The 23566-nt window shown below is 38.8% G+C and overlaps 1 protein-coding gene across 1 annotated transcript in view; it reads left to right on the top strand.

Moving 5' to 3' along the window:
- The window catches only part of CFAP47 (cilia and flagella associated protein 47), a 478593-nt gene that overhangs the window by 263511 nt on the left and 191516 nt on the right, over positions 1-23566 (top strand). Inside the window, exons 46-49 of the mRNA XM_075265004.1 lie at positions 3358-3550; positions 15452-15648; positions 18667-18810; positions 19690-19863. Coding sequence (XP_075121105.1) covers positions 3358-3550; positions 15452-15648; positions 18667-18810; positions 19690-19863 — 708 coding nt within the window. The remainder of the gene's footprint in view (positions 1-3357; positions 3551-15451; positions 15649-18666; positions 18811-19689; positions 19864-23566) is intronic.

A 23566-nucleotide genomic window follows, 5' to 3' on the forward strand; every position in this document is an offset into this window, starting at 1 on the left:
AGAGATCTGCCTTTAGCAGTCAATCATCTGAATGACCGCCGTGTAATCCTACATTTCCTCTGCAGCATCCTGGCTGGCTGAAGTTTCAGCTGTATTATGGGGGTGCATGGAACTGCCACATATTGTCTCTGATCAGACCAAACCTCATACACTATTGTACATTTTTGTAGAATATATCAAGTGTACTAGAGAAAAATAGGGAGAATATGCAAACAAATATTTCCCTTTTCAATAGTTTTTGTAAATGTTCTAAAATGATCTAGTTTTATTGCTGAAGCAGTGTACTAAACTACAAAATTTCAGACAATTCTTTGTAGGAAATTAATTTAATGAACAAAAATTAATGTAGACAGTCTATAAGTTGGCCGGCTACCATAGGCCAGTGTGTATGGCCAGTTGAGCACAATTGGGAGTCTCTGACATATTCATAATTTATCTATCTACTACTCATGAATTTGTATTACAACAAATCATACAACCTGCCTGCTCTGCTAGTAGTGGTGTAAGCTTTCTAGTCCCGAAAGTTATGACGAAAATTGAAGAATAACATCTGTATCAGATAGACAGGCACATTTACCCAGCTATGTATCTATGAATGCCAGCCGCAAAGGGCACTGACACACATTCTGCAGTAATGACTAAAGCTCATCTAATTCATTTATGTCTATTTGTTTATTTATTGCGCTGCCACAGGCTTATATTGGTCATATTTTTCAAGTGTTTTAAAGGTCAAAATGGCTTTACAATAATTACAATGTGAAAGGTGGCTGCATGGAAATTAGTTATGAGCCTTCAAATGTATTCATTTTATTTGTATAGCAGCTACGAAAATGCTAATGTGAGACAATGCATTATGCAATACAACTGTTCTGTTTCGAATGGTCTACTTTATCTCCACAAAAATGACCATCATACAGTGAAACTCTGCTAAGAATGCATTATTAATTTTTCAGGATGGCATTGGGAGTACAAGTTGGTGTGATGTGGTATAGTTTTGAAAATATACATTTTGTAATGTATTGTTAGGTGCAATCTTATTGTGATCTTTAGTTAAGGGCAGGTTCACACCTGCGCCTGGTCTCCACTTTGCAGGTTTCCGTCTTCTGCCCCAGAAACTGGACAGGAGATGGAAACCGGCAGTTTTCAAATCCATTCATTTGAATGGGTTTGCAAAGTGACCACCCGTGAGCGTCTTCTGCCTCTCTGCGGCGAAACAGATTTTTTTAACTAAACACAAAGTTGGACATGCAGGACTTTGCGTCTGGTTAAAAAAAAATGTTTTTGCCACGGAGACAAGAAGACACTCACGGGCAGACACTGACTGCCGGGTTTCCGTCTTCTGTTCAGTTTCTCGGGCAGAAGACAGAAACCCACAAAACGGAGACCAGGCGCAGATGTGAACCCGCCCTAACAATTGCAATGTGCAAATATTTGTCATATACAACTATACATAATATACACTATATTCAATACTGCAAAATCAGTAATGGGGCCCTTCTTTACCCTGTCTCCGTTTAGAATAGTGCTATATTATATGTGTCATGGGACCCTTTCAGGATCTGGGGTCCCCTATGATACATACCTACTACTAGAGAGTAGGTATATATGTGTGAGAGAGACCCAGAGATAAGAGATGACTACTTATTTATTGAGTAGTGTAAGCAGAGTCAGCAGGCATCACCTTATTGCTGGTTATGTATGAGTTTTGTAGTCATCTAAATGATTACAATAAATTATGGCAAATTTTAATTTAGTATGTCTGGCCCTGAGACCCTTAACTGATATACCAGTAGTTTTAACCATGGTTATATAAATATGCTGGGGAACTGAGTATACTTTACAAAGAGCATTGGCAGTGATAAACAACAATTGGCCTCAAGACCACATAACCAGATTGTATTGGGTGAAGAGACCAAAAGACAATGTTTAGTTAACCACTTCAGTACCGGGCCAATTTGTGGTCCAGGACCAGACACATTTTAGGTTTATTTTGTATGTGCGGTTTTGAGGGCTGTAACATTTTTCCCGTATGTCTCAGTCAACTAATTTTTGCGTCTTTTTTTCGGGGACACATAGGGCTTTATTTTTATGTTATCTTTATTTTCGAATGTGTTTTAATTTTTTTTATATCTGGGAAAATATAAACAAAATAGGAGGGAAATTGTGTCTGGTTTTCAATTTTTTTTCTTTTAAATTTAATAACACAAAGTGTCACTGAAGGGGCCACACAGTGGCTCAGTGGTTAGCACTGCAGCCTTGCAGCGCTGGAGTCCTGGTGTTCAAATCCCACCAAGGGCAAAAAACCATCTGCAAGGAGTTTGTATGTTCTCCCCGTGTCTGCATGGATTTCCATCCCATATTCCAAAAAGACATACTGATAGGGAAAAAAATGTACATTGTGAGCTCTATGTGGGGCTCACAATCTACATAAAAAAAAAAAAAGTGTCACTGAAAAACTTTATAATATAGTTTTTCCTCTCCGTTACGGTAATTTTTATTTTGTATGGTGTCGTCGGGGGTGGGGCTATAACCTTTAATAACGGCGTTTTATTAGTGTATTATTTTTTTTATTATTATTATTTTATTTACATTTTTTTAAAACTTTTTTATTATATATTTTTTTTTTTTCCAGATTGTGTCCCCATAAAGTCATAAGAGACCTTTGGGGACATCTGATCACTTATCTTTTTGTACTTGAGGCTGATTTCTCCTATAACTGGGGCTGCTACATTTAACCCCAGATGCAGGAGGAATCCAGCCTCCTGCACACTGTATACACAGCTTACTGAGCTGATCTGAGTCCTGTAGGACCCAGCAGCTCTTGTGAGACTCTGCTCCCGGCGGATCACGTGTCCGCCGGGTCAGAGGGCAGCTGAATTATGGCAGCGTCCATAGCTGTGTATACAACGCTCATTGAGTGCTGTATACACAGCGATCGAGAAGGTAGGGGAGGTAATAAATCTGCCCTGTCTTCTCTCTGGGAGCTCCGGCTGAAGTTATAGCCGGCTCCTAGTGAAAGCAGCTACACGATCTCCGTGCAGCTGCTGTGTTCTGATGGACGTACAGGTACGTCCTGGCAGAACTAGGCAACCACTTCCCAGACGTATATAGTCTATGGGCGGTCCGGAAGTGGTTAAAAATAAGTATGTATAATATTACCTGCCATCAACAATTGAACAAGCAATGGGAACCATTAAGCTAATTTCTCACATTGATATGCCATTAGATATTTAATGTGTATGGCCAGCTTTAGAGTTACAATGTCCAATATTTTTTTTTTATCCCTTGTTAACTGTAAGTGAACCCCATAGATTTCAAAGGAAACATTGTAAACTTAACTTTTTTTTTTCTTTATAGATCAAAGCTTCAGTACGATCTTCATCTTTCTCTTCCACATATAAAAAGCACCAGACAATTGACTATGATGTGGAAATAAGTATGCCTCAGTATTTTGAGGTTCCAAAGAAAATCAGCATTCCAGTCTCTACAAGAACTCGAGTTACTCCAAAGGCAGCATCTGTGGAAGCAGAACAGCTATCTAGTGAGCATGGTAATGAGGATATTTTTCTAAATAGTTTGGCCAGTAATTAATAATGATAATTAATAATGCATTTTCTGTCTTTTAAGTTCATAAGGCATCATATTGGTTATTATAGGATACTTTCTACCTTTATGGTATTAATAGTTAGTACCCAGCCAAAGGATTTCACACCCCACTTCAGCATCAAACTCCATTTAGACTGTGTTGGTTCTATTAGGGTGTTTATCATGCATTGGCATGTAGCACAGTCAAAATATTGGAAACCTTGATGATAACCAAACTGATCCCAATTTTCAGTCAATTGGGTCCATGGGGCATTGTTTGAAACTGTTGTATGATGAATCTGCAGGAACATAATGACTACCATTATAAACATGCCAGTGTGAACATAATATAAGGTGGTCTGATATAATCCTATTTACTGAGGCTTCTATTAATTAAAAGGAATCTGCCAGCACAAAATATGATATTAAACTGAACACAGTACCTTGTAGGGCTTGTGACACTGTTTTCAAATCTGCCTTTGTAAGACCACAGCTCCTTTCCTGAGATATGCAAGGTACCTGAAATGGCTTTAGGGTTGTGTCATTTGCAATTTGGGTTTATGTCAACAATGAAGATTACTGCTCCCAACTCCCTCCAACGTCCGCCACCCACAGGGTGAATGACAGCTCTCTCCTCTTTTGGCTTTCTCTGAAGCAAGTAGTACAGCTTTTCCGTTGGACGGTGACATCAGTGGGCAAACACAGTACACACTGTTCTGCGCTTGCTGAGGAGGATGAGAAAGCTGAAAGAGGAGTTAGCTATTATTAATCCTGTGTGGGGCGGATCTTGAAGGGAGTTAGGGCAGTAATCTTGACCCCTGACAGAAGCCCAAACTGCACATTATACACCCCTAAAGCTTTTTTCAGCTATTTTACATATTTCTAAACCAAGGAATATCTCAGGAACTGAGCTGCAATCTGAAATAACAAAAGCAGATATGAAAACAGTGTCACAAACTCTACAAGGAAATGTCAAATTCTGTACTGACAGACTCCCTTGAAAAAGTTACTTCACTAAAAGTAAATATCGACTTTCGATTAGGGTGACTTAACTCAATGAATAATTGATAAAATATAATAGTTCACTGTTATCCACCATCTACTCTTTTGTATAATTAATATGCTAGAAAACATATTCTATAATACCTCAATGTTGATATCAATTGGAAAATTCCTCATAAAAAGTTGATTGTTATACTAACTTTGTATTTGGTTTAAAAACTTAAAATAACTGTTTCATATCAGTAGTGTGTATTTTTATAATGAATCTTTCAGCATTTTGATAACCATTTTACCAACAATCTCATCTTACATTAATCATAATTGTGTACTGTTTTACATAAAGTCCAAAGTTGGGACTGTTGCAGCCATTCAGTGGCCTGAAACTCATAAAGTCACCAAAAAGTAATGTGTTTTTATTTTGTTTCTTATATATATTGCACATGCGTTTTCTGATGCCCTGCTGGAAAGTAAGGCTCATTTCACACTGCCCTTGGGAGGCCTATTAGACTGATCAATCACAGGATCAATGGATGTCAGATACAAATAGAACACTTTCCATTTGTATCCTTGAGCACTGACTGCAATAATACCTGTAGTATAAAAAGTGAAGACCTCTTCCCATTGCTTTTCATGTTTTTAAAGAGGACCTTTCACCACTTTTGGGCACAGGCAGTTCTATATACTGCCAGAAAGCTGACAGTGCGCTGAATTCAGCGCACTGTCGGCTTTCCCGATCTGTGCCCGGTGTGAAGAGCTTACGGCCCGGTACCGTAGCTCTTCTATGGTCAGAAGGGCGTTTCTGACCATTAGCCAGAGACGTCCTTCTGCCTCGCGGCGCCAATCGCTCTGTGCTGTGGAGCCGGGAGGAACGCCCCCTCCCTCTGCTCACACAGCTTGTCCGTAGACGAGCATTATCAGGAGAGGGAGGGGGAGTTCCTCCCGGCTCCACAGCACAGCGCGATTGGCGCCGCGAGGCAGAAGGATGTTCCTGGCTAATGGTCAGAAACGCCCTTCTGACTGTAAAGCGCTACGGTACCGGGACTGATAGCGCTTTACACCGGGCACGGATCGGGAAAGCCGACAGTGCGCTGAATTCAGCGCACTGTCAGCTTTCTGGCAGTATATAACACTGCCTGTGCCCAGATATGGTGAAAGGTCCTCTTTAAATGGAAAAAAGTGCAGCATGTTGGGTTTTTGAAATCAAACAAAATAAAAATGGAAGGCCCCTATTTTTTATACCTGCTTGTAGAACAAGAATCTCTGTCAGCACACCACTACAGATTCTCAACACTGAAACAAAGACATAGCATTCCTTCTGAGAATACACCCTAGGAATTGCTTGAAACTTGTCTTCTGTCAATTAGATTCTCAGTACAGATGCCCTGTGAAAGATATGACTACCTGAAACATCGCAACTTAAATCTGTTCACAAGTGGTGATTTTTCTGGGATACAAAATAATAAAATAATAATGATATGAAACAATTCTATAGCGGGGTTGCTGTTTTAATAGTCTCTGAGATACAAATGGAAAGTGGTTTTATCCAATCTGCCAGTTATAATGTCCGTTGTTGGATCATCACAACAGTGTGAATAAATCCTAACTAACCCATCAAATATGAAGAACACGGTAAAGAATAAACAATTCAAAAATATTTTTTGGAGATTCAAACTTTAGAGATTTGGATTGCAGTTTAAGTTCATGCACAGAATCAAAACCCCAGACACGTATTTTTGCTCTTTTTCTATTCAATGACAAGGTTTTTCAATTGATGAAGTCACTTAAACATTTCATCTATTCAGGGACACTCATATTCTATTACTTTACTGTGACATACAACAGAAGAACTGTGCATTTTGTCATTCTGCTCTCAGCAAGTTTATCCATTTTTATAGAATGAAGCACTTTTTGATGTGTTGTTAGAAATTGAGGGCTTGGGAGAAAGACAGACAGCACATAACACAATTAATAAAAAGACTGGACCTTGCATGAGATGGGTAGATTATTAACATTTATTTCACCATTTTCTGATACATCATTAATTTATGTAAAAAGCCTTCATCTGTAAAAGATTCCTTTATTCAGTGATTTTATACATTAATCTACTTACTACTTACTCTTAGAAGGCAGTGAGTAAAAAAAAGAAAGCAGAAATCTGAAAATGGCTGTGGTGGGATAAGGTTAAACCAACACTGATCAAGAGATGATTATTAGTTAATGGGAGTCTATCATGGCCTCCAGCTACTTTAAACCACTCCTATAGTGCTATAGATGCTGTTAGCAGAATAAAAACCATATCTTTCTTATGTTTCAGAGCCCCAGGGATGCGGAGAAAAAGTACTTTTATTCTTTATTCAAATAAGGATCTTGGAGTACAGGGGAGTTTTCTTCTATTACTGCTGCATCATCACTAAACACATCCATCCTGAATTTAGCTCCTCCCCCTTGCCAGTGTGATCTGATTCTCCCAGTGTCAGTTGATCCTCCTACTGCCCAGGAGGAGCTGAATGCAAGATGGAAGTGTTTAGTGATGTCGCAGCAGTGCTCAGTAATAGAAGAAAACTCCCCCTATGCTCCAAGATCCTCATTTGAATAAAGAATAAAAGTGCTTTTTCTCCCCACCCTGATGTATATGAAAGGTATGGCTTTTATTCTGCTAACAGCATCTACAGCACTATGGGAACAGTTTAAAGTAGCTGAGGGCAGTGATAGACTCCCTTTTAATCATCACAAATACTGTTTATGGTTACTGAGCAAATGAGCTTACATATTCAACCAACAGCTATTCCTCCTGACTCTCCCATACACATACATGCATGAACTCTTAATAAGGATGATGGAATACTGCACTGTGTGACACCTCTGGTAGAAGCCTATCAGTGAGTCATCCAGAATGCTGAAATTCATCATTTGCTATATTTTTTCCACTTACATCATATGTTGGAGAAGATTTAGCACAATTCCTTACTTGTAAGATAGTCAGTTGGTTCTTCTGAAATAAATATCTTTAATTCAAATAACTTTAAGTATAGCCAGGGTAAGGCTCTATTCAGATGACATTTTTAACATATTTAAGGACTGGTTCACATCTGTGTTCAGGCCAACCCATTCCCCTCTCCATATGAAAATGCGGAGAGAAAAGTACTGCAAGCAGCACTTGTCTCTGCATTTTTCGTGTGGAAACTGAGCAGAAACCACACGGACCTCATTAGTCTATGGGATCTACGGGTTTCCTTAGGTAACTGCTTTTTATGTGGATTAGGTTTCCATTCAGGGTCCCAAAGCGGGCTCCCCAAAGGGAAACCCATGCGTAGATGTGAACTGGGCCTGCCAGATGCCAAAAACATATGCAAATGGAGGGCCATCCATTGGCATAGACATCAATGTTGAAAAAAAAGGATCAGCCTCTGTTTGGTTATTTTTTGGATGAAAACAAAAGTATGGTATACTATGTTTTCTCGTCTTAAAACAGAAATGGACCGAAACTGATACTTTTTTTTTTTTTTTTTTTCACATTGATGTCTATGTAAACGGATATCCATCTGTTTTTTACATCCATTAAGTGGATGTAACAACATGAGTTGAATAGAGCCTAACTTTGTCTTAAGTTGAGACATTTATCGGTGTCTTATTGCTGCACAGTTTATATTGCATAAGGTTTAATTTTCAATTCTGGATAACACTGGTGTGTTATAAGAATTGTCGTATTATTTTTCTGAAGTTTGATTTACAAAGGTGAATATTTCATTGTTCAGAAAATAACTATAATTTTCAAATTGATTTAGTAGATTACATGTAATTCCACCGTTGTAGACTAGCAACAAAAGTGGGATTTTACATTACACTTTGAGGGTGTTATGCTCTATTATGTTTTGTTTAAATTGGATAATGGCAGCGATTTATGTGCAAATGGCTGATCAGGGGATAAAGATGAAATAAACTGGAAGGATTAATCAGGTGCCTTAGAACTAAGGGATGATAAGTGGTCTAGGTATCAGGTATTGTGCAGACAATGATTGGTTTTCTCTTCAATTCGTTAAATACTGTAAGCATCGATTCACAATTAGTTTATCTAATATTCAGTATCCTTACCTACATTGCTATGTGCACAATCTAAGAGGTTACCCTATAGAATAGGGATTGGTTCAACAAACAATAATTGAGAAACTCTATCTTTCTCTCTGTCTGCTCCTATGTCTGTTTCTATCTCTCTATCTTTTTATGTATCTCTTATCTCTTTCAGCAGAAAGGAAGTAATTCAGGTTGCCTTATTGTGAAAGTGTAGTCTTATATAATTTGATCAAAATATGCACTAAAAACTTCACATTGATGGGTATGCTAAGTATCACAAAGAAAACAACTGAAAATAATCCATATATTAAGATACGCATATATCATAGTGCCTACAAATATTGAATGCTGTTTATTGCTATATTATTATACTTATACAGTCAACGTGAGATTCTTACAGCACATTTTGATCTATCTATCTAGGTGTATTTTTTAGGGTTGTCCGGTTTCATATGGGTCATAGGCCGGTATCATCTTGCAGCAGTTCTGCTCACAGCAAAAAGCAGCTGAAGTTGGTTGGTTTCACTCCTGTGACTGGGCCAGTTTGTAACATTTGCATTGGATAGGTAGAAAACTACTCTGTAATGGTATTTTAAGCAGTTTATGGATTGTATTTGTCGCGTCCACAACACTGGTACTGTTTTGTACAGAAACTACGCCACATGTGGCCACAACCTTTGGCTACTTTTACATTGCCCATGTTATGTCTGTCATTCTGATCCATCAGAGGATGAGAAAAATGGATGTTAAAATGGATTGGAACACTTTTACCTTTCTATCCGTCAGCACAGACAGCAATGTTGAAATGAAAAGGAGAGGCCCCTCCTTTGGCTTTCAGGTTTTTTTTTTACTGCTTCACAGTTACTGTTACTGCTACACTGTTATAACATTCACTCATACGCATACCATTCTTATTAATGATAATAATTATAATATTAACTTTATATAGTGCCATATTCTGCAGCACTATGCACATGCTTGTAGAGAGCCTCAGTGTTATCTGTGTGTTAACATAGAGAGATAACAAACTTGACTTTGTCAGCGAAGTGCAATTAGCTGAATGGATTGTCACGCCGACTCTGAGTAATGACGTCACTTGTCCTATCTCCCAGGTCCGTGGTTATAGCAAAACTGTGTAAACAATGGAAGGAATAAGGTCACATAGCAAGCAAAGAAAGGAGAATTTGTAAAGCAATATATTTAGAAAAAGTCTTCAATTTGCATAAGCTACCAATATAGATAGGATCCTTAAGATGGGACAATCCCTTTAAGAAGACACAAGCAGTAAGAGGGCTTCTTTGGTACAATGATCCAGCCATATAAGTAAGGTCATATAATTGAAGCTATATGAGCTTGTCATCCAGCACCTATATACATGCACCCCACAAACACCAGCATCCCATTTTCCCCCAACCAACATATAAGAACTTGACTGCATCCTGCAGAAATTAGTTGACAATCATAAGGTATTGGTAGATATTTTGGCCAAAATAAGTAAGCTCATAACCTATGCCAATGGTCCCCATGTATTGTGAATCCTTATATTTACAGGGGTATTTCCACCTCAAGGATCCTATATATATATATATATTGTTATCTTATGTGAATTCAAGAGGTTCCTAAATACGTTGCTGCTTCAATTGCCTGCTATGCTAGATTATTCCTACCATTGTTTACACATCATTTCCTTGGTCCTTGTCCTATCCTGTAATAACACAAGTCAGAAGGTGACTCTCTGCTCTCTTGGGGGAGGGGGGTTGAGTTCTCTTGCTTCTGTGTCAGGACAATCAATTCAGCTAACTGCAGTTTGATAATAAAGTCTTGGTCAATGTAGGTTATATCTTTATGTAAACACAAAAATAACATTGAGTTTATTGCAAGTCCATTTTCTGTAGAAGCACGGTAAATGTTGTCTCCACCCATATTGTACGTATAATTTGATCTGCATTTATATTAGATTTATAGTAAACATAATAAATAATGATAAAGGCAATTCCTATATCTATTGAGGTACTTCAGAGTATCCTGTTCATCAGTCCACACACCAGCTGGTTGAAAAATACAGGAATAGAGAAAAGGAGATGACAGACAAACTGCTGAGAGAGGGAGATGGGAAAACCCATTTAAATCAAATACAATACACTGAAATAGACATTATCACTGAAAGAGAGACCATATTTACTTAATGTAAGGTGAAGCAATAATCTCATAGTATGGGTGTCACTAATAGGCTGTATAGTGCACCTCACCTCATGTGACTGGAAGCTTATGAAAGCCTTATAGTTGCCATCCATCCCCTCATAGAATGTAGATGTGGGAGTGGATGTTTTATCAGCATCTTGCAACTGTGTAGTTTCCACCATAAACTATTCTTACCTTTCCTCATTCTGCAATGAACCTTTGTTTCGCCAGCATCAGGTAAATATTGTCCATTTTCAGTGATTTATGATGAACTAACTAAAAAAAAACACATTTTCACATGTAGGCATTAATCTCATTGTCAGAATGGTATCGTATAATGAGTTTGCAGCCTAAAAAGATACTTTGATGAATATATTAAAAAGGTGTCTTGTACTTACTACAAATAGCATGCTACAATCTGTTGTTACAGAAAATTGATACAATTACAGTCCAGGAGTATTTTGATTGATTCTCAGCTACGGAAACTATGGTTTGATGAGAAATATGTGTTTCTGGTTTTGTATCCCTTATGCATTATTCTATTTGTAATACCTTTGAACAAAATTTCCTTTGAACAATCCCTTCCTGTGATGTGGCTTCCTGCCATGTGGTTTCTTGTGATGTTGTTTCCTGTGGGAATGGCTTCCTCTGATGACGCTTTTTGTGGGAGTGCCAGGCCCTCCCATGAGAGCATGGGAGACCCTGTAGACTCCTTGTGTCCACATGGTCAGGCCTACACAATAGAAGCCATCTTCTATGTAATATATTCAGTTTCAAACGTAAGTAATTATACTGCATTTAATTTTTAGGATAACAATGTTTTTGTGATTCATATATTTATATCCTTCACACATCCACCACTGTTGTCTTCCATTGATGCCCAGGATTTTGAGTCCCCGAGCTCACCAGTGCGCTTTTTTTTTAACCAGAATGTATCAAATTGTTAGCAATTCCTAAGATTTCTGCAATCTCTGTGATGATTTTTTTTTCTCATCTTAATGATGGTCTGTTTCATTTCCATTGGGAGTTCCTTTGACTATATGTTATGGGTTCACAACAACGGGTTCCAAATGCAAATGCCACAACTGGAATCAACTCCAGACCTTTTACCTGCCTAATTGATGATGGATTAGTGAGGGAATAGGCCATGCAGCCCATGAAATAGCTTTTGAGGTAATTTATCAATTATTTTTGGTGCCTTGAAAAAGACACAGCTACATACTGCAAAGCTGTAATTCTTAATCTCTTCCTCCAATTAGTTAGTTAGGATAACTTTAATTTAAAGCTGGTAGTCTGCACTTTAAGCCCATATTAATTCTATTGACTGTATCTTCAATAAACAGCTAAAATGCTCAGCTGCGCATGCCAGTGTTCTCAATGGGGAGAGGGGAGTAAACTGCTCCAAAAACCTCTGGTAGTAACTTTTTTCCCAGAGAAAAGGACAAGGCTTTGACATTTAGCATGTCTGATCTACCCTTTCTCTGACATCATCTGTCTGAGGGAAGTTGGGAGGCCCTAGTACAGTGATGGCGAACCTATGGCACGCGTGCCAGAGAGGGCACGCAGAGCCCTCCATGCTGGCACGCGTGCGGTCGCCCGGATCGCTCACCAACAGGGAATCCGGTACAGGATTCCCCGTTGATGAGCGATCACTGCCTTCAGTTGTATGTGCAAATGCACATACAGCTGAAAGCTGTCAGGGTAGGCCGCGGATCGCGCGACCGCGGCCTACACTGGCTGCAGAGTTTGACCTCTGCCCCGACGCGGGCGCGATGACGTCATCAGCGCCGCCAGTGACAAGAAGGTGGATGCCGGCGGCTCTTCAGGGGTGAGTATGAGAGTGGCTCACTGTGTATATGATGTTGGGGGGAGCGCTTATAATACTTGGTGGGGTGTATGATACTGGGGGGGAGTGTATAATACTGGGGGGAGTGTATAATACTGAGTGGGCTTATAATACTGGGTGGGGTGTATAATACTGGGGGGAGTGTATAATACTGGGGGGAGTGTATAATACTGAGGGGGCTTATAATACTGGGGGGAGTGTATAATACTGGGGGGGCTTATAATACTGGGGTGGCTTATAATACTGGGGGGTGTACTAAAGAGCATATAATACTGGGGGGGGTCCTATGTATAAGCACACAATACTGTGTGTGGATGCCACTGTGGAGCATATAATCCTGTGGGGGGGACACACCTACTGCGGAGCATATAACACTGGGGGGCTACTGTGGTACTATGGAGAATATAATATTGTGTGGTGGGCCCACTGCAGAGCATATAATACTGTCTGGGGTCCCCTCACTATTTATATCACACAGTATCTGTTTTATTGCAGATGTGATATTAGTACAGGATGTAAGAATATTACACGGTAACTATAAAACAGATCCTGTGCGATGTAAATAGTGAAAATTAATTGTTCAAAGTACCAAATGCCGAGACCTTTACATTTCAGTACAACGTTGTTTGTATTATTGAAAGCTCTGTAAAGCCCCACATGACTGTAATTTTTGGTCAGTAACTGTCCGCAATTGTGGATCCGCATAGTATTAAGTCTATATTGTCGTGTTGGCACTCCGCGAAAATTTTGTGGGTTTTGGGTTGCAGTTTGGGCACTCGGTCTCTAAAAGGTTCGCCATCACTGCCCTAGTACATGTAAAATAGTAAGCTTGAGTTTTTTTATAAGGTTTTTTCAGTAGAATAAATCTATTTAATGACGGAACAATAAAATTGAAATGTTCATATAGCCCATTTTTTGGGTTGGCCGTGTATTTATGCATGTCCAGAAGACCAGCATCAAGGGATTTATGTTTAATAGTGGTTTGAGAGCATGTTCAATTCCATTTTATACAAGGAACCTAACTAAAATCATGCAGTTCAATGATTCCACATGTCACTTCGCATAACAGTCAGCGGCTTCCCATCCGTACATATTTACTTTTCCCTTTCTCACTATATCTGGGCACAGATAGCCATATCTCTGCAGACACGTTTCTCATGATTCTCATCTCCAGTTGGTGCTGCCCTCATGATAATAATGCCCCCTTTTGTGTCACAGCCTCCCACACAGATCCCTCCTTGGCTATATGCTATTGATCACAGCTATTTTTAAAATGAAAGGGTTCTTTTTCTTTTCCTATTGACACTGGAAGACTGTATGTCAGAAATCTTCTCACTCCACTACACCAGTGAACAGGAGTCATAAATTTAAGATGCAGAGACTGCCAGCTAGCAAAGGAAATCATGAAGGTGATCAAAGATGTTCATACAGTGCTATTGTGTTGATGGTGAACTGTGGGCCCCATTGGACTTTTGGCATGGTTGAAACCTCTATTGTTACAATGGTAACTTCTAATATTGCTAATAACTGGAAGTCACAAGTACAATAGTCTTAATAGTAACTTAGCTGCAGCAGTCACCTCTTTTATAAAGAAAATGGAGGAGTTTCTATCATTAATTAAATGGTTTAAATAGCCCTTCAAGTCTAGTCCAAAAATGCCTCCTAAACCAAAAACAGTGCCATATAGGTGCCTTTAAACCCTTCCTCTTATATAGTGAATATATTTGTCATGGGCAAGGGACAGTGCATACTTCATGATAAATACAATGCTAGTTCATGCGTGATCTTGTGCGAGAGCCCAGCTGACACACACTTGGGTTCCTGCTGCAACTGCTGAGGTTGGATAACTCCAGTCTGCACCATCCCACAGTTAGTAGCAAAGGAACAGCAATTCCCATGGAGAACAGCAGCACTAGTACTTGCCTGTGGGTAAATTGGGTCTGCCCCAGCTGCACTTATAGGGTGATAATTGTTTTGGGTGGTGGGTAACTGTTTCCTTTTCCAATTAGTTGAAGACATCCCCTTTAGAAAACAACAAAACAGGGGTCATCTAAGGCTTGATGAGCTCCTGGATGGCCTGATCACTACACAAGGTGTAGTATAGTATGCTTCAAACAGTTGATCGATGGGAGTAACGAGTTGGATCCCACCAATGTGTTATTAATGAACCATGCAAAGGATAGGCTATCAATTTCCCATCTTGAGGAACTATGCCACTCTGTAATTGGTCAACCTGATTTGTCAGAAGTTATCTTGTAATCACAGTGATGGACTTCATATTTTATAGTTTAATATCTTCTAATACAAGATAAACTAAGTCTTACAGCTTGTAGTGCTAATCTGCTTCTGATGCCAGCACTATACTTACTCTATATCCAGTCTAGCTTAGAAAAGATGAAAACTTTTCTCTAAGATATTTTGATACATATAACCTTTAATGTGCATTAAAATGGATAGCAGTTAACCATTACTGACGTGCTCCTTTATGTCTGTGAATATTTTTTGTACCCTACTCATGATATACAGTATACTCTGCTGGTGCACATTATTTATTTTTGGTTTCTGTATACCAGTGATACAAAGTGTACTAGGTTTGAATAATAACGTAATTTTTCATAGTGTTGTATATGGTGTTATTTAATATTTTATTAGTATTTGCTGCATTGGCAAACTAAGATAAATTGCACATAGTTCTTGCCAAATTTGCATTGGCTATTATTTGGAAAGATGATATATCTTGTGTAATTATTCATTGTTTTGGTTCAGATAAAGAAAAAGGAGTTTTATTTCCAGTGAAATTTGTCCCGGAGAAACCTGGCCGCTATACCTGCAAAATTTTGCTCCATTCTTCACATGATGTACGAGTCTATATGATTGAGTGTGTCGTCAACCCATGCAGCACAGAAACAGAATTGGAATTTATTACCCCGGCCTGTGAAGCACTGATTCAAGATATTCCAATAGTAAGTTGCACCACATGGCTTCATTATGTGTCATATTCCAATGTATCCATCTTGAAGACTGGACTTGTATCTGTCACAGTTGATGGAGTGTCTCATGTCAAAAGGTTTCACGCTTTTAGCAGTGTATTTTACTTCATTGAGGGTCATATATTACAAATGTTCTGATTCAACAGATCTTTAAAAAGTATTTAATATTCTAATTAAGAATTTTATTTTATTCTTTTTATAGTTTATATAATTTGCCTCTTTTTCATTGAATGTAATTTTTATTTGTTTTCAAAGTGAGATATAAACAAGTACAATGAGCTAACCAGAAACAGAGAATAAAATGGAATTAAAATAACACACCCAATGCAATGAAGGGAAATAAGGGAGAGGAAGGGAAGAGGACGCAGGGAGAACCCATCTAAGATCTCATAAATTGCAATATGTGTCTCATGGAGACCAGATGAAGTAGAAAGTCTCCACTGTGTTGCTCAAAGTGGCAGTCAGATTCTCTAGTCAACACACAGCCTTTATAGGCAAGTAGATCCATACCAGCAGGGGTAGCTAGGGTGTCTCCAAAGTAGGGCATAAATATGCATAAATATAGAAACAATTTGGAGGACTTCTTACCTAACTGCTGCAGAGGTAAGTCAAGCAGCACCCCTTGAATAAAGAGATAATCTATGAGCTCTCTCCATACATGGCAGCTGCTGACTGTATGGGGATTCTTGTGGCACAATGACTCAGTGGTTATCACTGTAGCCTTCTAGCACTCAAGTTCTAGGTTCATATCTGACCAAGGGCAACTTCTGATTTTGTGTGATCACCCTTTGTCTGCATGGGATTCCCGTAGGATCAGTGCTTAAAATTGGGCTAGAACGTGCCAGTACTCGGTTCTGGCCTAATTACAAACTGTCTACAAGCATTACAGTATAAAGAAATGTGTCTGAAGTGAAATGCGGAACATAAAAAACATTGTGCTTATCTCTCCTGGTTCCAGAAGGCTTCAGGCCTACTTGGTGGTGTCACAGACGTCACGTGAGCAGGGGCTTGCACCGCGACACAAGCCCCGGCCCAAGTAACCCCTGAGATGTAACCAAGTAGGCCTGAAGCCTTCCAGAGCCAGGAGAGGTCCTGTGCATCATTGAAGATGGCTGACATCTGCAGGGAGTGCACCGGAGCCACGGAGAGGTAAGCAACAGTATTTCTAAAATTTGTATCCTCCCCTGGATCTCTGATTATTATACTCTGGGGTTTGAAAATTATGCAACTTTACATGAATTTAAAACCTATCCGAAATAAAAGCAAAAAAGACCCCAGAGCATAACAATTGTTCATGGGTGTCCACAATGAGCATAATACTGTGTGCAAGGGCCACTATGGGGCATACTACTTTATGCAGGGGCCACAATGCTTTGTGCAGGGGCCACTATGGGACCTAATACTTTGTGTAGGGGCCATGATGGGTCATAATACTTTGTGCAGGGGCCATTGTGGGGCATAATAGTGTGTGCAGGGGCCGCGATGGGTCATAATAGTGTGTGCAGGGGCCACTATGGGGCATAATAGTGTGTGTAGGGGCCACTGTGGGGCAAAACTCTGTGTGCAGGGTCCACTGTGGGGCATAATAGTGTGTGCAGGGGCCACGATGAGGCATAATAACGTGCACATGGGTGAGTATGGTGCATAATACTGTGTGCAGGGGCCCCTATGGGGCATAATACTATGTGCAGGGACCACTATAGAGTATAATACTGTGTGCAGGGGCCGCTACGGTGTGTTTGTGTGTGTGCAGGAATGGGGGGGGGTCATCAGCCGGTCGTTCAGAGTCTTCGGGGAAGGGCAGCATTATTCCAGAGTTCTGCCTACATTTTTTTCCCAATTTAAGCACTGTGTAGGACACTCCAGTGTCCTCTCTCAATCCAAAGGCATTCTGATAGGGAATTTAGATTGTGAGTCCTGTATGAGAAAGTCACTGACAATGTCTGTAAAGTGCTGTAGACTATGTTGGTGGTATACAAGTAAGAAAAATAATAAACCAATAGTCATTCTCTATAATGTCTGTTTCACATGGATACTCTGTAGTGTGTTTGTACCCAGAAAATGCCAATTGTAAATTTTGTAATTCACCTTTGTGTGACAGAGAATTATTTGCTTCGATGTTTTTCAATCCCTGTATCATGTGCTCACTCCACCCTGCCATTCTAAATGAAGCATAATAAACTTCATTTAATATATTTTTGATTTTAATATATCATCGTCTTATATATCTAACAATATTCTTATTTGGCTTAATTTGCTGTTGTCATGGATACTAATATTTCAAGGGTTTACATTTACGTACAAAACATTAAATTAAACTCATTCCTAGTTCATCTTTCTGTCTCATAACTCTTTTGTATTATTTGCTATGTTTACTTTTCAGTACATTTATTTGCAGTCTTGCTCTACATTTTCCTCCTTTGGTGTATATTTATTATGGTCATTTTCTGGTTCATTTCTGTTCTTATTCACTGTATTGTGCTTTTCTGTAATACAGTGCATGCAAGATGTCTATTTGCTCAAGCCCCAGAGCAAGTTAAATGATCTGAAAGCTTCTTAATTAACTTATTAACCATTCTGTAAATGTATCCCGCATATACATATGGCCTGTTTTTTGTGTTGTAATTTAATCATCCATAAAGACTTTACCCTAAGTTATATTTGTGTTTAGCCTAATTTCTACTGAAATAATTTTTCCATAAAAAGAACATTTCGCTAGTTTTTAAAAATTACTTTATATTTTTATAATGCAGATTAAAAGTGAAATACTTGCTTGTGTAAGTTTATATCATGTATAGTGTATCAAAAGTTTTACAGCACTGTTAATGGGGAAAAGTAGATCTGTTCCACATCATTAGCTAAATGTAAGATAATTAAAGTATGTCTCGGTTCGCGTAATAGCGATCATTAGACATCTTTGTTTTCTAAGGGTGTTCTTAATACTTTTTTGAGTTCATAATATATAAACATCTATTTTTTTCCTCATGTTAGAGCAATATGACTCAACAAGACTGGAAATTGAAAGCCATTCTTCAAGGAGTTCGATTCTATGGTCCTCCATTCTTGCATGTCCCAGCAGGCGAAATAGCACAGTACTCTTTAATGTTTAAACCCACTGTTGAATGCTGTAGCACTGTAAGTATCGTGAAAGCGTCTATTACAAGGAAGCAAAGTAAAAAACATGTTCCTAATAAATTCTCGCTATTGTTGAGTTGGAGGAATGGAAATAATTCATATGATAATATTTTTAAGAATTTAATAACTATTTCCATCATTTTTTAGATTAATTGTGTTTCCAGTTCGAACTGATTGAATTAAATCAGATATTTGCATTATCATCATTATTATTAATAATAATAATAATAATATATATATATATATATATATATATATATATATATATATATACAAGCATTGGCAATACCTGAATCTTCTTTGAATCCATTTAAATAATTTCCCATATTTGTATATATATAAGTTAAAAGTTATGTTACCATGAATAGAATTGATTAGAGAATAGTTTCTGCATTCCTTAATTGTCCATTTTCTATGAGTTTATTACATAAAATATTTATGTGTTGGCAAATTTTTATTGGCACACTGGCCAGTTAACGTCAGTGAATTGCACCTAATGCCAGGATTGCAGACTGAATGTTCTCATTGTACATTTTCAGAGTTTTTTGTCCATGGTCCAAAAATGTATAATATGAAACATATATGAGCATTTTTAAATCAATAAAGGCTTGAAAAAATGTTCTGGCTTTTTGGCTTATATTTCAGATCTTGAACTTTTTGTAAAGAACCCAGCTTTGACATGAACTAAAAATATTCAGTACTACTATGAATACATATTCCTATTTGTATAGCTACTGACATTAGTGTAATAGCAAAGCATGAAACGCATCCAAAATGTAATTCTTTCTGTGCCGTAAATTAATTGTTTGTAAGGAGCAGTTTGGAAATTAAAAAATGAAACTTTACAGCCAAAGGCTTAACACCTTCCCATTTTAACAGGGTACTCTAATTCTTCAAAATGAAACAGATGGTACTGAACATATATTTGGCCTCAGAGGTATTGGCCAAGAACCCCTGGCTCTTGATCATATCGTGATAGATTGCCAAGTAAGACAAATTACACAGAAAGTCCTTATGGTGCCCAATTATACCAACGACAGATTGACTTTCAAGGTAAGGTTTAGAATATTTGTTAGGTCCTGGAAATTATAAGTTTAGTTTGCCACTGTTTCTTTGTTACAATATTGTTATATATTAGGTCTGTTTCTGAAGAAATTCTTGTGTACTAAAAGCATTCTAGGATCCTAAAAATATAAACTACCGTTGCTTACTAAAGACAGCCTATGGGTCATTTTTTTGTTCTGCTTGGACTCCATTGAGTCTCTTTGGACTCAAATGGTATAAATGTAGCTCTCACCTCTTCTGACAGCATGATACAGGAAGGAGGAAAGGAGGACAAGAGGACTGAAGAGGAGTTGGAGTCTTCTAACACTGCAGACCTCCCTTCTCTTTTTAGTGCACCCTAGCACTATTGCTGAAAGATTTCCTATAACAGAAAGAATGAAAATTATATGTGCCTTTAGAACAGTTCAAAGTACTTTAAGAGCATAAATGTAATAGTTTCTTCACATGAGGTTTTAGTTTTCCTTTGTCAGACCTCTGTACATCCTTGATGACCCCAAGGAGGTGGGTGGTAGGTGTGTAATATATACCTAGGGTAAGTTTTGGTGGAGAGGGTTGCACCTGATCTTTGTGTTGTATATAAGGCTTATTCATAGATAAATACATACATTGTGCTTTATATTTTAATTAAAAAAAAACAAAACTGGTAATTATCAATTAGTAAAACTAAGTGAATAGGATGAAGCTGCAGTAGCCTTACAACTGATACTAAGTATACTCTGGTGTATAGACTACTTCAAAGAAAGAAGAGTAGCACTTACTTTCACAAGCATAGCTCTAGGGGGTGCATCTGTAGCACTTTTTTTTCCCCAGACTATAAACCATAAAGGTTCTCAACTTTCATATGCCACCAAGATCACAGTAATAGTTATAAAAAAAAAGTGGCCATATCATTGACTAATTACACAGTTGGGAATTCAAGCATTATATACAGTACAGACCAAACGTTTGGACACACCTTCTCATTCAAAGAGTTTTCTGTATTTTCATGACTATGAACATTGTAGATTCACACTGAAGGCATCAAAACTATGAATTAACACATGTGGAGTTATATACTTAACAAAAAAAAAGTGAAACTACTGAAAATATTTCTTATATTCTAGGTTCTTCAAAGCAGCCACCTTTTGATTTGATTACTGCTTTGCACACTGTTGGCATTCTCTTGATGAGCTTCAAGAGGTAGTCACCGGAAATGGTTTCCACTTCATAGGTGTGCCCTGTCAGGTTTAATAAGTGTGATTTCTTGCCTTATAAATGGGGTTGGGACAATCAGTTGTGTTGTGCAGAAGTCAGGTGGATACACAGCTGATAGTCCTACTGAATAGACTATTAGAATTTGTATTATGGCTAGAAAAAAGCAGCTAAGTAAAGAAAGACGAGTGGCCATCATTACTTAAGAAATGAAGGTCAGTCCAAAAAATTGGGAAAACTTTGAAAGTGTCCCCAATTGCAGTTGCAAAAACCATCAAGCGCTACAAAGAAACTGGCTCACATGAGGACTGCCCCAGGAAAGGAAGACCAAGAGTCACCTCTGCTGTGGAGGATAAGTTCATCCGAGTCACCAGCCTCAGAAATCACAGGTTAACAGCAACTCAGATTAGAGACCAGGTCAATGCCACACGGAGTTCTAGCAGCAGACACATCTCTACAACAACTGTTAAGAGGAGACTTTGCGCAGCAGGCCTTCATGGTAAAATAGCTGCTAGAAAACCACTGCTAAGGACAGGCAACAAGCAGAAGAGACTTGTTTGGGCTAAAGAACACAAGGAATGGACATTAAACCAGTGGAAATCTGTGCTTTGGTCTGGTGAGTCCAAATTTGAGATCTTTGGTTCCAAAAAACGTATCTTTGTGCGACGCAGAAAAGGTGAATGTATGGACTCTACTTTAGAGATGAGCGAGTAGTGAAATATTCGAGATTCGATATTCGTTTCGAGTAGAGCCTCAATATTCGACTACTCAATCGAATATCGAATTCCATTATAGTCTATGGGAAAAAATGGTCATTTCAGGGGAAACTACTATTCGAATAAAGGAGAGTCACCAAGTCCAAGAGTAGCAGGAGGAGAGTGTTTAGGAGGAGCGCTGTGCAGTTAAAGTGCACGGACCTCATAGACTATAACAGGTCCGTGTGCTTGCAGCGCACTGCCCGCATGAATGATTTGTGCAAGCAGTATGCGGTAAGCACACGGACCCCATTATAGTCTGTGGGATCCGTGTGCTTTAATTGCACAGCACTTTCAGTTATGCTGATATTCCGTTCGGGGGGTCCTCCTGCGGACTCCTTCCAGACAGGAGGCAAGCGCTAATGTGAACCGGCCCTTACTCATCCTGCAGAACCAGCATTGATTGGCCGAATGCTATACACTGTATAGCATTCGGCAAATCAGCGTTGGTTCTGCAGCAAGCTCGTCCTTGCTAGTCGAGAGAGCTGGCAGCTTGCGGTTATGCGGGAGCTGACTTTTTCTCAGGGGAATGCATTGACCAGCGTTGATTGGTCGAATGCTATACAGTGAACAGCATTCGGCCAATCAACACTTGTTCTGCCAGAGGCTCGTCTGTTAGGAGGCGGAGTCTAAGATCGGAACACAGCAGTCTCCAATGCTATACAGTGTATAGTGTTCAGCCAATCAATGCTGGTTCTGAATCGAATCTTTACTGCGAATAAGTAGTATTCGAATGAGTACGAGTATTTCGAATACCGTAGTGTTCTATCGAATACCTACTCGATCGAATACTACTCGCTCATCTCTACTCTACATGCCTGATTCCCACTGTGAAGCATGGAGGAGGAGTTTTGATGGTGTGGGGGGCTTTGCTGGTGACACTGTTGGGGATTTATTCAAAATTGAAGGCATACTGAACCAGCATGGCTTCCACAACATCTTGCAGCAGCATGCTATTCCATCCGGTTTGCGTTTAGTTGGACCATCATTTATTTTTCAACAGGACAATGACCCCAAACACCTCCAGGCTGTGTAAGGGCTATTTGACCAAGAAGGAGAGTGATGGGGTGCTATGCCAGATGACCTGGCCTCCACAGTCACCAGACCTGAACCCAATCGAGATGGTTTAGGGTGACCTGGACCGCAGAGTGAAGGCAAATGGGCCAACAAGTGCTAAGCATCTAAGCAAGAGTGTACAAAGGAGTAATCAAAGCTAAAGGTGGCTACTTTGAAGAACCTAGAATATAAGACAGATTTTCAGTTGTTTCACACTTTTTTGTTAAGTATATAATTCCACGTGTCAATTTATAGTTTTGATGCCTTCAGTGTGAATCTACAATTTTCATAATCATGAAAATACAGAAAACGCTTTGAATGAGAAGGTGTGTCCAAACTTTTGGTCTGTACTGTAAAGTAGCTCATACTGAGTATAGAGATCATTTCTAAACTGTGTTTTTTTTAACTATGAATATCTCTGGGTTATTTTTACAGAGTTGTCGTCTTGGGAATATTAGTTTTCATATGATACCAAAACCATTTTTGTAGGTTGTGTAAAACCAGACATACAGCCATTTGAAATGACCATCCCACTTTTGTCAAATGCTACATTTGTACATACTGCATTAACTACAGTGGTACAGGAGAGACTCTTCCTGGCAATGCTATTGGGAACTTTACTTTTTCTATTAAAAAGGAAGTAAAATAGATTAATTTATTTTATTACAAAAATGTTAACCAAACAGCCC

Source organism: Leptodactylus fuscus, chromosome 2, assembly GCF_031893055.1.
Source record: "Leptodactylus fuscus isolate aLepFus1 chromosome 2, aLepFus1.hap2, whole genome shotgun sequence".
In the NCBI taxonomy this organism is placed as follows: Eukaryota; Metazoa; Chordata; class Amphibia; order Anura; family Leptodactylidae; genus Leptodactylus; species Leptodactylus fuscus.